Consider the following 14070-nt stretch of genomic DNA (forward strand, 5'->3'; position numbering starts at 1 on the left):
CCGATATATCACCGATATATCACCGATATAACCGATATATCGAATATCGGTCCTGACCGATATTTCGTATTCTGACCGATATAACAGCATAGGCTATAGAATGGAACTCAACACTTTCTGTGTGTTTGGTCTCCTATTTGGGGTTTTTACGGCTGTATTGATTTGACTATATGGCTGCCCAATTTGAGAATTCTGGATTAGATGTTCTTGTCTAATATGCTAAATTGGAGAGATAAGAGTATGAGCTTTATGATTTGGCAGCAATTCAATTGTATTTTGTTGAACCTTTTGAACCGAAGTTATAATCTTCATTGGTGGTTTGTCAAAAATTAGATTTTTGTAGGGGAGTTGAATGATTTTTCTTCTTATACTATTAGAGTTGTTGTCATAGAACTATGTAAAATCCATATTATCCCTAAGCAAGCACAATACAAATCAAGCCAATCCCAAATATATTAATAACGAAAGCATAATCAAATTGCATAATTGAAATCAAAACCAATCAACCAATCCATATTATTGGATAAGTCGAGGAATCAATCTCCCAATTATGCCATTCGGAAGAAGTCTTCTACAGAGGGAAAGCCTGTTACGAGTAAGTGGAGAGGAAAGATCTCTAGAGATTCTTATCTCAGCTTGATTTCTCTGTTTGTCCATATATATATATATGTTTGTTTGTTTATGGTAAAGTATAATTGGAAGGACTAGAGGAGTTTCTTGGTTTTTGCTTGTGTAGATGAAGTCATGTTTGGAATTTTCTTATTTAAAAGTTTGGCAGATTAGTTGCTATGCCATTGCCGACATAATCATCATACTGGCATACTTCATGGGTTTTGGTTTTGCACATAAACTGTTCTTGCTCATGCTCTCTGTTTGCTTCCAAACAATCATCTTTTTAATCAAGACTTTGACAAGATCATTACTCTTGTTTTCCATGAACAGAGTTGTATATGATGTCATATTTAGTATGAATTTGTTTGGACTAGGTATGGAATTGTTCTATTCAGATATTTACCAAACAACTATATTTCATTTAGAACTAAATCATACAGAGGGTTAAAATGGTATTTTGTTGTCATTTAGACTATCCAGTTAGAACAGTTACCAAACAACCATATTTCATTCCGCACTATATCATTCAGAGCCTCTTAATCATTCTGATCATTAAACCATTTTGCATCAAACCATTTAGCAACTGCCAAATAGCCCCTTACTCTCTTAGCCATATCATCATTAGCGAGTTATCAAGTAAACTAGACCTTTAAATATATATAAGTATGTTCCAAAATTGGTTCCACAAAATAGGAATGTGCCCAAATTTGATTCATTTTAATGAAAATTTTCCAAAAGAAGGGCAAATCTTTTTAATTTTGAAAAGTTGGTCTTTTTGCAAAGGCATGGTTTCTTTTCTCACCGTACATTTTACTTTAACAAAGTCCGCCCACCATGATCCTGAAAATTTGCCTCGTTAGACTCACTTTTAATCCGTAAATCGCAAACGATTATAGATCTCTGTGTTTTCGATCTTCATCCATCACCAACTCACTGTAAGACCCCCTTCCACTTTTTTGATTCTTAATTATGATGCATATGTTGAAACAAATTTCATCTTTTTTGTTCCTGCAAATGATCTGGTTGAAGTAAGGAGAGAGCCCAAGAATGGCAGAAGAGTTAACCCTAGGGATTTTAATCGATGTCGTAGATGAGGAATGGATGAGAGATACTCTCCCTGACGACGGTATTTTACCTTTTTTTCTCTTCTCTTCTTGTAAGTTCTACATTAATATATGCATAAATTAATCGGTTGATACACTTTTTTAACAGATCTTGCATTACCCCCAGCACTCGTCCCTCGTAATGATGATGCAGAAGATTCCAGTATGTTAACAACTTCAATTTCGATATATTTACACCTTTCTGTCGTATTTTTGGGTATGATTTGATATATTTGTAATGCCCGAATAACTGAATAAGCATGTCTAGTTAAGATAGGATTTATATATTTAGTACCATCCTTCCACTAGATCTGGAAGAGAAGAACCGAGTTGTATGATTCCCCTATTATTACACCATATTTGCTCGGACTTCTTGTAAATATGGGTTGATAATTTAGGTGGCTCCTTGACAACAAAATGCTGTTTTAATATGCTACTTATTAAAACAAAAACGCTCGACATTATAAAATTGTATATCTAGCGTAAGGGTGTAAATGATGCAAGTCGAGCTCGAGTGTCGATATACTTGAATCGAACTCGATAGCCATTTCTCAAGCTCAAACTCGACCTGAAAACTTGCTAGCAGTTAAAAACTAAACTCAACTCTAACTCGTTTGAAGCTCAAACCAATCTCAAACTCGACTCAAGCTCAAACTTGAACTTGAATCAAGCTCACCAGTTGAGATTTATGAAATTTTAGGGTCTTTTCGTAGAAACTATAAGATTAAAGGTGTTCTCTTAAAACTTTATAAAACTCAAGGGATGCACCTCAAGCTTCATCATAAAAAGACAAAGTTACAAACTCCCTTCACCTCCCAATCTTTTTATAACACCTCTTCAAACTTTCTTTACTATCTCTCTTCCAATGTGGGACAACTTCACCAATACTTTTATAGTTTTTGTGGTCTTTTCTTAATCATGATTTTAATAAAAAGGTAATTTATTAGTTTTTATATTAAAAAAATGTAAAATTTTTGTTCAAATATCTAAAAGTAGATGACATTTTTCTTTTGATATTATCTTTTACAATTTATATTGTACAACTAATATACTTTAGAATTAATTATACATTAAAAAATCGAGTATCTCGCGAGCTTTTCGAGTCGAGTTTTGGGTAGCTCGACTCGTTAGTATCTTGAGTTGAGTTCGAGCTGAGCTTTTCTTCGATTCGAAGTGTTGATCGAGCTTTCACCGAGTCAATCTCGAGTAGCTTGGAGTTGTCTTGTACCCTTTACACCCCTAATCTAGCGTACCACTGCATGCAAAGCACATCACTTGGTTTGAATCCTATGGTTATTTTCACCTAGACTCGAACGGGGGTGTAGTCCTAAACTAATGTGCATCCTCTATGCCATAGTGCCCAATCAACTAAATTAGTTGCAGACCACTGGAGCATGACCAGACATGATGAATCTGATTGAACTAACCACTGGAGCGTGACCAGACATGATGAATCTGATTGAACTAAGGAGGTATTTCAGTATTTGGTTGGTTATCCATTAATCCTTTATGGATAAAGCTGTCTGTGTGGATTAATCTGTCTATATAAATTAGGAAGGTTTTTTCATAGATGGAATGAGCATGTTCTTTAATTGGGAGGGGCCGTTTTGAAAAAAAAAACTTGGTTTTCTGCATAAAACCCCCTAGAAGCTTATTGGATAAGCCACTTTCTATTTCATTAAGCCACTACTAAACAGTCATATGTAGCTGACTGAATAAGTTGCGAGTCCCATTAAGCTGCTAACAAACGGGCCCTAAGGAGTATGACATGTACATGAACCAAAAAAGTTAAACATATTTTCCCAAAATATGGTGAATACAACGAATACATATTTGAGAAATAGTTCTTCCAAAGAACTCGCTTCTCATTTGCTCCCCATGGAGCATAAATATCAATAACGAGAACCCTGCCTCTTATAAAATACTATTGTTTCCAATGGATATCCGGTGTCTATTTGAGTATTATGTATTCTTTTGAAATTTTTGACGATCCCGTTATTGATAAATGTCAGCCTGCTGATTAACTCTTCTCTTCTTTTTGTTGCATAATGATATTTGAAGATTAGGGATTTTATACTTGTCGTATTCCCCTCTGTTGTATTCTTTTTGTTGTTTTGACCTGTGAGTTACTTTTCTATGCCAATATAACTGAAAGGATTTGGGGACTGTTAGATAGAAGTGAACAAGTAAGTGCTCAGGATTCAAAACTTATTAGAATATGAAGTCCATAAAGGAACAACTAAACAATATTATTCTACATTTACACACCATCTCCGAGGTTGGACAAACTAATTTAAAATAGACAAATGGATATCTTTGAGGTTAATCAGCTAATATATGCAAACAAGTTTTGGAAAAATCTTTATGATACTGCCTAGCCCAAATGGGTAACAACCACTTAAGGCACAAGGGAGGGGGGTGGGGTTGGGAAGGGTGAGGAGGCGAGGGTGGCCATTCAGGATCTTGGCGTGAGGGGCATTGGGGCTGAGAAACATAAGGGGTGTGCCGAGATCTTATATTTTTGCATTGTTGCCTCTTTTGACTGATTCAAGCATCTCTTAACCACTGTAACATTGGATTCTTTTTAACAAACAACTTGGCTTCTAATCATCACCTTGTTATCTCCCCTTTTTTCTTCAACCTTCGTCTTGAACTGATAACAAGACCTTGGTTCACCACCTTTTAGTTGTGTCCTCCGTTCACATCACCATTGACATCTTCACTTTTCCTCACACAGTCACATGCTTTCTTTTTGAATATGTTCTTCGTACCAACTCACAAGTCACAATCTGGATGGATACCACCTATTCTATCCACTTTCAGTGATTGTTTCTAGATTTTACCTTCGACCTTCACTGATCTTCATATTATCATCAGGTTTACCAAATTTTCGACAAAAAAATGTTGCATAGTCTTAATATTTAATGTTACTAATATCAAATATTGTTTGATCCAGTAGATAGAATTAAAGAAGCATTGCTGTTCGTCGTAACTGTTTTAACTCCTGCCAATAAAAACTACCAGTCTTATTTACTGGAAATATTCACTTCCATTTTTACTGAAAATATATCTTGAGGTTGACTACATCTTCTTGGTGTTGCGACCTTTCAATTTCTTGCGTTTTGTCAAGACTAATTTCTGGCCTGTATGAGTATGAATGGATGTGTTAAGTTATGAGTCATGAGTTAGTAAAACTGTAACACCCTACTTTCGGAGTAGCATTTCCACCCAGAATTCGGCTACATAAACTCGTCATTTGCCTATTTTATAAGCTTATAGCATAATAGGACATTTCGTATCTACTGGGTATTCTATTCTATTCTATTCTATTAAGAAGGTAAGAATTATGAGCCAGTCTGATACAGGCAACACCAAACTCTCGCGTTTGAAGGGTCGTTAAGGTTTTCAAAAATTCGTTGAGGATTAACCGCCACCTAAGGGTCACTTAGGATAAGGTTGACACACCACACAAAAGGCCCTCACCTCTTGTGATAAAACGAAATTCAGTACACTCATTTTCAGGAATTTTTATTCAATCATAAGCCTCCTACAAAAGAGCTTTAAAAAAGCTTTTATAGGCAAAGCCAAACCCCTCTAAAAATCCTAGAAAAGTAGGAAACTAGATGAAACCAACTTGCTTAGGAAACCTTGAAAAATAACTAACCTTCTAGGATAAGGAGATAAGAACAAAAGATAATAACCAACTAAATAGCTTGAAGTTCAGTTACTTGCCTTAGGGCAATCGGAGAAAGTGCTTCGAAAGGTGTCAGCAGGTGCGCGGAGCCGGAGCCCGGCATGTTCGCCCGCTGTAACTAAACTTTAAAAAAAAATCTAATCTTCTAGAAAAGACAAAAATAAATTCGGGACTTCTTGATCACTTAATTTTAACGGTCTTTATTGAATATAACGGTCTTGACTTTTGTTGCAAGTGTTCTAGCGGTGTTGCCACACACATTTGCACGCAAGTCTAACTCTGTCTCTACTACACCTGCATCAATCCCCCACAGTTGGGAAAAAGACTTGTCCTCAAGTCTTCTCCATGATAAGGTCGTAGATCTTTAACATTGAAGGTTGGCAATGTTTCATATCCTTCCGGTAACTCCACTTTATAAGCATTCTCACCAATTATTTCCAGTATTTTGAAAGGCCCATCTATCCTTGGTTTCAGTTTCCCAATCTTTCCTGGAGGAAACCGATCTTTCTTTAGACAAACCCATACTAAGTCTCCAAGGGTGAAACTCCACGAATGTTTTCTTTTTGTTGGCTTGCTTGACGTATTGAGTATTTTGTTTTTCAATCTTTGCATGCACTTCTTCATTAAAGTTTTTGATCTCCTGGGGTAACATTTCAGCATCTCCACTATTGTTTTTGGGACTAAGTCCATGGGTTTAATTGGTTGCAACCATATACACACTCAAATGGACACTTGCTTGTTGTTTGATGAACCGACCGGTTATAAGCAAACTCTAGTTGGGGTAGCAATAAATCCCATTGTCGTAGATTATTTCTCACATGGCTTCTAAGTAGATTTCCACGTGTCCTATTCGTTTCCTCGTTTTGTCCATCAGTTTGTGGGTGATAGGCACTTGAAAAAAGCAACGTTGTTCCCAACTTCCTCCATAAGGTCTTCCAAAAATGGCTCATGAACTTGACATTTCTATCACTTACCATACTTGGAAAATCGTGTAATCTAACAATCTCTTTGAAATATAAGTCAGCAATATTGGAAGCGTCGTTAGTTTTATTGTATGGTATGAAGTGGGACGTCTTTGAAAAACGGTCAACCACCACCATGGTGGAATCCTTGTGCTTTTGCGTCCTTGGCAGCTCTAAAACAAAATCTAAACTTACTTCATGCCATGGTGCAATTGGAATCGTTGATGGGGTGTAGAGGCCTGCTCGGTTTGCTTGAGTTTTGGCCATTATGCACGTGCTGCACCGCTCCACAAACCTGTTTACATCTCTTTCCATCTTCGTCCAAAAGAAGTTTGCTCAAACTAAAACCAACGTTTTGGTTCTTCCAAAATGACCACCTAACATGCCCCCATGAACTTCCTGCAAAATTGTTAAGTCTTAAAGAGCCTTGAGGAATGCACAAGGTATTTCTTTTGAAAAGATACCCATCATGCACCAAATAATCTCCCTTTGGTCCTCCTTTGCATTCTTGCCAAATGGTTCCAAATTCCAGATCTGCTTATACAAATCTCTCACCGTTTCAAATCTAGTGACTTGAATACTCATCGAACTCAACATGGTGTGTCTTTGGCTCAACGCATCAGCCACTATATTTTAGCTTCCCGCCTTATGCTTGAGTGTGAAGCTGTAAGATTGAAGAAACTCAACCTAAACAACATGTCTTCTATTCAACTTTTGTCGTGAGTTGATGAACTTCAATGCTTATGATCGGAGTAAAGGATAAAAGGCTTGCATGACAAGTACTGGTTCCAATGGTTAAGAGTTCCGTAGATGACGTAGAATTCTTTGTCATAAGTGCTATAGTTGCGTTTGGCCTCATTCAGTTTTTCACTAAAAAAGGCAATGGGCTTCCCTTCTTGGCTTAATACCGCACCAACTCCTACTAAGCTAGCATCGCTTCCACTTCAAAAGGCTTAGTAAAGTTGGGGAGAGTCAGACAAGGATATTGAGTTACTTTCAATTTAACAGCTTTAAAGGCTTCTTGAGCTGTCTTGGTCCATATGAACTTCCCTCCTTTGAGGCACTCGATAATAGGGGCCATGCTAAAGTTTCTTATGAACCTTCTATAGAAAGACACGAGGCCATGGAAACTTCCTATATCATGTAAGCTGGCGGGTATGCCAAACTCGTTGATTGCCTCGACTTTTCCTTGATCAATCTCAATCCCGTTGCTTGTCACTACATACTCAAGAAACACCACGCTATTTTGACAAAAACACAAAAACTGCACTTTTTCAAGTTCACATATAGTTTTTGCTCTCTGAGAACATCAAATAATCTCCTCAAATAGACCAAATTCTCTTTCATACATTTATAGGAGATGAGGATGTCATCAAAGTATACTACAACATAATCGACACATGATTTTAGAATATGTGTCATAAACCTGATAAAAGTAGAAGGTGCATTAGATAACGAATGGTGTGACCAACCATTCATATAAACCATCCCTTGTTTTAAAAGCGGTTATCCATTCATCCCCTTCTCGTATTCTAATTTGATGGTACCCACTTCTAACATTGATTTTTAAGAAGATTTGAGAACCATATAATTGATCCAATAGGTCATCCAAACGAGGTATAGGAAATCAATAGTCTACAGTGATTTTATTGACCGCTCTTGAATCTACGCACATTCGCCAACTTCCATCCTTTTTGGGGACTAATAAAGCAGTGACGACACATGGTGATTTGCTTTCTCGGATCATGCCTTTGACTAACAGCTCTTCCACTTGTCATTTCAGCTCCTCATGTTCCTTTGGGGACCATACGATAAGTTGGTTTATTTGGTAAAGTCACACAAGGCATTAGATCAATGCGATACCATCTGTAACATTCTAGGCTAACCGTACCAGATATTGTCCACTTTGTCCACACACTTGGACTCACGGTTTTGAAACACGTTTGCTAGAGGAGATGTCCAGTCCTTTATAAGGAAACTTTCTCCTCCCCAACCAATGCGGGATCTTACAATTCACCCCCTTTGGAGCCCGACGTCCTCGTTGGCACACCAGTCCGGTTTCCGGCTCTGGTACCAATCTGATACGGGGCAACACCAAACTCTTGCGTTGAAGGGTTGTTAAGGTTTTCAAGAAGTCGTTGAGGATTAACTTACACCTAAGGGTCAGTTAGGATAAGGTTGGCACAAAAGTCCCTCACCACTTGTGATAAGTGGAAAGGATATTGAGCACACTCAAATTCAGAAATCTTTATTTAATCATAAGCCTCCTACAAGGGTTTTTATAAGCAAAGCCAAACCCCTCAAAATCCTAGAAAATTAAGAAAATAGAGGAAACCAACTTGCTTAGGAGAAATAACTAACCTTCTAGGACAAGGAGATAAGAGCAAAAGATAATATACCAACTAAATAACCGAACTTAATAAGGAAACTTTGAAAAAAAGTCTGATCTTCTAGAAAAGACAAATAAATTCAGGACTTGTTGATCATTTCATTTTACGGTCTTAATTGAATAAACGGTCTTGACTTGTATCGCAAGTGTTGCCACACTCTGTCTCTACATCACAGTCTTTAATGTAAAAATCTTCCACCAAAGTTCCTTTTCAATATCTAATGCAAATAAGTGTTTTTATTTTTGTCTTGTGTGAATGAAGAGTTAGTTATGTAACGGTGCATTGATGTTTGTTTGTTTGTTTGTTTGTTTACCAGATCATGAGGCAGCAGCACAGGTGGATGGAGGAGATACTTGGCATGATCTTGCATTGGGAACAACTCAGTCATAGTAGTAGATGTTATTTATCATCCATATGCTAAAAAACTAGTTTATACATTATTGATAACACATGGATTGTTGTATCATTATGTTATGGTGTCTGCTTTTGAATTTTTTCTCTCTTTATTTTGAAGTACATAAGTTGCCAAATGTAACATCAGACAAACAAAAAAGGAAGGTTGATGGAAAGTGTTGTTATATTTTGAGAAATCATACAAACAAATAATTGAAGCATATCCATTGTGCAGGATTTTCACTAAAATCCTCATTTCATCTACATCTCTCCAAGAACCAACAACTAACTACTATAACCAGCCAGTAGCAGTAGCAATAGCAAAGCAAAATTGTGAAGATGAGTTCCTTTTTTCAACAGTCAGTCAATTTAAAAGTAAGTAAAGCCTCTTTCTCTCATCAATGTCGTATTATTTCTTCATTTGAGACAGTTCTGGTACTAGTAACCACCACCAGTGGCTTCTGCTTCTGCTTCTACATGTGGCAATGGTGCATACGAGTATGCGATGATAGAAGCTCCTATAACAATCGACATCCCTACACAACTCCATAACCACTTCCTCTCCCCTCTTTTCCTTTCTCGCTGCCTTCGTGCCACCTCTGCAAAAAACAACACACTTTTTTATTATCATTTCATTATATAAATAAACGACCCCATTTCCATTGGAGAAAGAAAAACACATATATGTACGTACCCATTGACTCAACGTTCTTTTGAGACATTTCATGGATCATTGCCTCGTAGTACTGTAGCCTGTCTCGCAGCCGTGAGATCTCTTTATCTTTGGATCCAATGATCACCTCTGCAGCCACCTCGGCTTCTACTTGTGCTTCTGCCTTCCCCACCGCTTCAGCTACATATCTACCAACAATAACTTGTTGACACAACTGTTCCATTGCGTTAATGTCAAACCAACTGCTATCATTCTCTGAACATACTAGAAGCTTCCCCATTCTCTGAATTCGACTACACATCATAGCAACATTGTTTTCAGCAGTCTTTCGTTTCTCAATCTCCTCAAGGAGACTAAGCTTTGTGGCACACAACTCTGATTCTATGTTGCGGCTACAAGAAGCGACACTCAACATAGATCCATCCGAGGAGAAATCTGTCCAAAAATATGAACATTTTAAACACCTACTTGAACTCTATCAAGCCTTCATACCAACTAGCAGATATCCTCAAACATACGAATCCATCTTTCAAACCGTATATAGAAATATTATTATAGCAAGGAAAACTGATAATATGAGCAATGTGTTCCATACAAGACATTGATAAGATTTTGCATAGGATTTCTTGACAAAACACAATCAGATGAACACTCCAAAATTCAACTTTTAGAAATATAACTCTTGGGGAAAATACATAACTAAATGAAATAGTTAGAAAGACTAACACCTTAAATCTCCTACTTGATAAACAACCATTCTTATATCAGTTTGAACCCAATTGATTGCCAAGTAAAACCCAACCACTAAATAAATAACATCCTTTCAATCTACTTATAACATAAACACAATTGGTATAGAGTTTTCCTATATTTTGTTATTTACTTCTGTTGGCAATTGTACTCAAAGTAATTGTCTACGTTAATATGATAATTTCTTAAGGCCAACACATATATCTGCTCTCTCACACTTTGCACAGGCCCGGGGTCTTCAAGGACACAGCCGCTCTACCCTTTTGTGTAGAGGTCGGGCTGCATACATCCCCACCCCACCTTCGGGTGGGATATACTCGGCTCGTTTGGTATGGTTTGGTTTGTTTTGGTTTATGTATCAGCAGGCCGTATGCATATGTATATCTAGGCTGTATTACGTGTGTAATTGTGTATAAATAAATATATATATATATATATATATGTGTGTGTATGTATATTCAATCACACACACACACACACACACACACACATATATATATAAACATACATACATGTATGTCTTAAATTCTTAATCCTTTAGGCTCAGTATATGTATATATGTATTCACTCACAGACAGACACACACAATTCACATATACGAATGGAAGTTCATTGGTAACTGATGGATTTCTCCTTTCTTTAATCTTCAATTATAAATATTCACTGCAAGCTACAAAAGCATATGATAGAATGATAAACCTAGATGGGCTTCAAGAAAATAAATGCAAGAAATAGACTCCTCGAGTACCGATTGTGTTCTGTAGTGAAATCGGCTGATAAGACTGTAACGAAAACAACTTTATTTCATCAAGTATATATAAGTTTAAAGTGTTGGATTACTAATTAAACAAAAAAATCGACCCTTGCAGGTAAACATGGGTCCTGATAACATGTCTAGGAATAGGATATCTGAGAACAACTAGTACTTTGGCAMCTGCTAACAATCTCGACTATGATCTCAAATGTTAAGATAATCAAATTGATTAGGAAAAATATCTAATGCACATTAGATATTACTTTCAAAGAAAATGTTAAATTCCATCATCATTTTTGGACGTCTATTTGATGATAGTAACAACAAAAGCATCCAGAAGTCGTCCACGATGTTTAGAATTGCACGAATCTTAGAAAAAAACTAGAAAAGTTGCATCCATATTCTAGATACAATGCACATAAAGCATGATAAAAGGGCAGCAAAACATAACTAGGTAGCGATAGTTGATAAAACATGAAGTACAACTATAGTTATTTTTTCCTTTTTTCTGAAAGTAGCAAATTAATTCACTCACCTATGTCTCCAAGAAACTTAAGCTCACAATACATAAATTGTAGAGCATGTTTGGTAATTGGTACCATTGGACCAAAGGCCTCTTGGTAAGAAGCACAACTTTATTAGTTCAACAAACTAGCTGCTGTTTCTGAGAGATTCATCTAATATAAATAAAAACAGCTACTCAACTAAGGGGTTGTTTGGTTGGTTTTGCGGTAAGTCCTGTATGGATGAAATGGATTAATCTGTCTGTATAGATTTGGAAGATTTTTGTTTGGGAGGGTTTTCTCATTGATAGAAGGAGTGTTTTTTTAATCGGGAGGGGCAGGTAAACTTGGCTTTCTGCATAAAGCTCCCTCTTCCCCCTTAAGAAGCATACTGAATAAGCCATTTTCTATATCATGAAGCCCCTACCAAAGAGTCATGTATAGATGATCTAATTAGCTAAGTCCCATTAAGCTGCTAACAAACAGGCCCAGAGCCTTTATACCAAACTAGCTCATACTTATCCAAAATATGAATTGCATTTTTGAATCTACTATTTAAGGCCTAAGTAGTTATTGCAGTCCTAAACTGCAATCACAGGTGGGACTGTGATTTGCTATAGTGGTTAACGTGGTGGTAAAGCAAAAACAAATAGTGGTGAAAAACATTTATATATACAATACTATATATATTATATATATATATATAGTATTGTACTGTTCCGGTGAAAAGAGAAGTTAAGGTGAGGAGTACTTAATAGGGTTGGCTTCTGGTAAAAAGAGAAGTTAAAGGTGAGAAGTGTAAGAAGGGATCTCCACCCTTAGTGTGAGATGTTAAGGACGAGATGCACCAGACCAATCTCAGTATCAAGCATGATGTGGGTTTGAGATTAAAGGTGATCTTGAGCCTTCGCCATACTTGATATATGTAAAACACATCTGATAGTTACAAATTTAATAAAAAACATAAAGTCAAAGTTTCGACATCAAAACATTTCATGATAGTCTCAAAATCACACATCAAGAAATCAACAAGAGGTCAAACAAATAAAGGAAAACTTGTATCCCAAAATCAACCTCCTGATAAGTTGGTAGAAAATTAATCAAATAATGAAATCATGCGATTAACAAGAAAAGGGAAGTATGGTGTTGAACACAAACAGAGAAACAACGTTTTATTTACCTTCAATGGCATCATAAAATTCCCCAATTTGATTCGTCAAAACGCTCATGCTCGCAATCCTCCCAGAATCATTTAGTTCGCTTGAACTACCAACACTAAACGAATCACATCGAGGATCTACAAATTCACCATCATCATCATCATCATCATCATCCGCACATTCGCCTTCATCTTCAACCACCATAAAGTTTCCGTTTTCATTTTCACCTCCACCAAACAAACTACTCTCCACCAACTCCTCTTCTCCACCTTGCAACACCTCACCTCCATTTCCAACCGATTGGCTTCCATTTCCCTCAACCTCAAACCCATCGACTCTCCGATTAGCCGACTTCCCTCCACCACGGCCCTTGCGATTAAACACATAGGGAGATGACGAGAGAGACCCTGATGAAGAATAATCCAAAATCGGAGTGGGCTCCGGAGTCGTGTACAAAGCAGGTGATATGTAGATGTGATTCAATCTCTTACTCGTTTTTGCTCTCTTCTCCTCTGTAGCTTCATCGTTTTCATTGGTAGACGGTTGTGGGTTCTTCAGAGTCGACGAATTCTTGCCGGAATTTCGATGTTCGAGTAAGTTTTCGAGAGCAATGGTGGTGAAGGTCGGCATGACTTCTTACCGTCCGTCTCTCTTTGTCTGAGAGAGAAGAAGTCGGGAAGATGGAAACCTAGTTTTTGGGAAGGCTCATCTCAGCTACAACCGTTACACACGCAACAAATTATATTAAAATATATTAGATTGCCAGTTCAGACTTCAGACAATCAGATTATGCATAAATGGTCCCTCTAGTATTTCAATATTACAATTACTTTTTATGTTTTACCATTGATTTGGGATGGATTGTTCGGTTGGGAGTCGGGAATATAATATAAGATGTTTTACTTAATCCGATAACTTGTTCCCTGTATTTGTAAAAGTTGTTAAGTTATATTGAGATTTATACAACAAATAAACCACAGATGTTACAAGGTTGAAATTTTACATATTTAAAGGAGAAAAATATAGATAATCAAATAAAACATGAAATACAAACCTCTAATATGTATAGGTGGATA

The 14070-nt window shown here is 36.8% G+C and overlaps 2 protein-coding genes across 2 annotated transcripts in view; one reads left to right on the forward strand and one right to left on the reverse strand.

Annotated features, from left to right (window-relative positions):
- The window catches only part of LOC112508136 (anaphase-promoting complex subunit 13), an 11412-nt gene extending 2086 nt beyond the window's left edge, over positions 1-9326 (forward strand). The window contains exons 2-4 of the mRNA XM_025112918.1: positions 1642-1738; positions 1825-1878; positions 9078-9326. Of these exons, the coding sequence (XP_024968686.1) occupies positions 1660-1738; positions 1825-1878; positions 9078-9151 (207 nt within the window). The 5' untranslated portion in view covers positions 1642-1659 and the 3' untranslated portion in view covers positions 9152-9326. The remainder of the gene's footprint in view (positions 1-1641; positions 1739-1824; positions 1879-9077) is intronic.
- On the reverse strand, positions 9321-13724 carry LOC112508135. Its single transcript, XM_025112917.1, has 3 exons — positions 13015-13724; positions 9849-10262; positions 9321-9753 (listed from the first exon to the last, which is right to left on the reverse strand). Exons 1-3 carry the CDS (start codon positions 13622-13624, stop codon positions 9593-9595), a joined length of 1185 nt encoding a protein of 394 aa, XP_024968685.1. The 5' UTR covers positions 13625-13724; the 3' UTR covers positions 9321-9592.
- Positions 13725-14070: the final 346 nt, after the last annotated feature.

Source organism: Cynara cardunculus (genome assembly GCF_001531365.2).
Source record: "Cynara cardunculus var. scolymus isolate 2C chromosome LG 2, CcrdV1, whole genome shotgun sequence".
Lineage (NCBI taxonomy): Eukaryota > Viridiplantae > Streptophyta > Magnoliopsida > Asterales > Asteraceae > Cynara > Cynara cardunculus.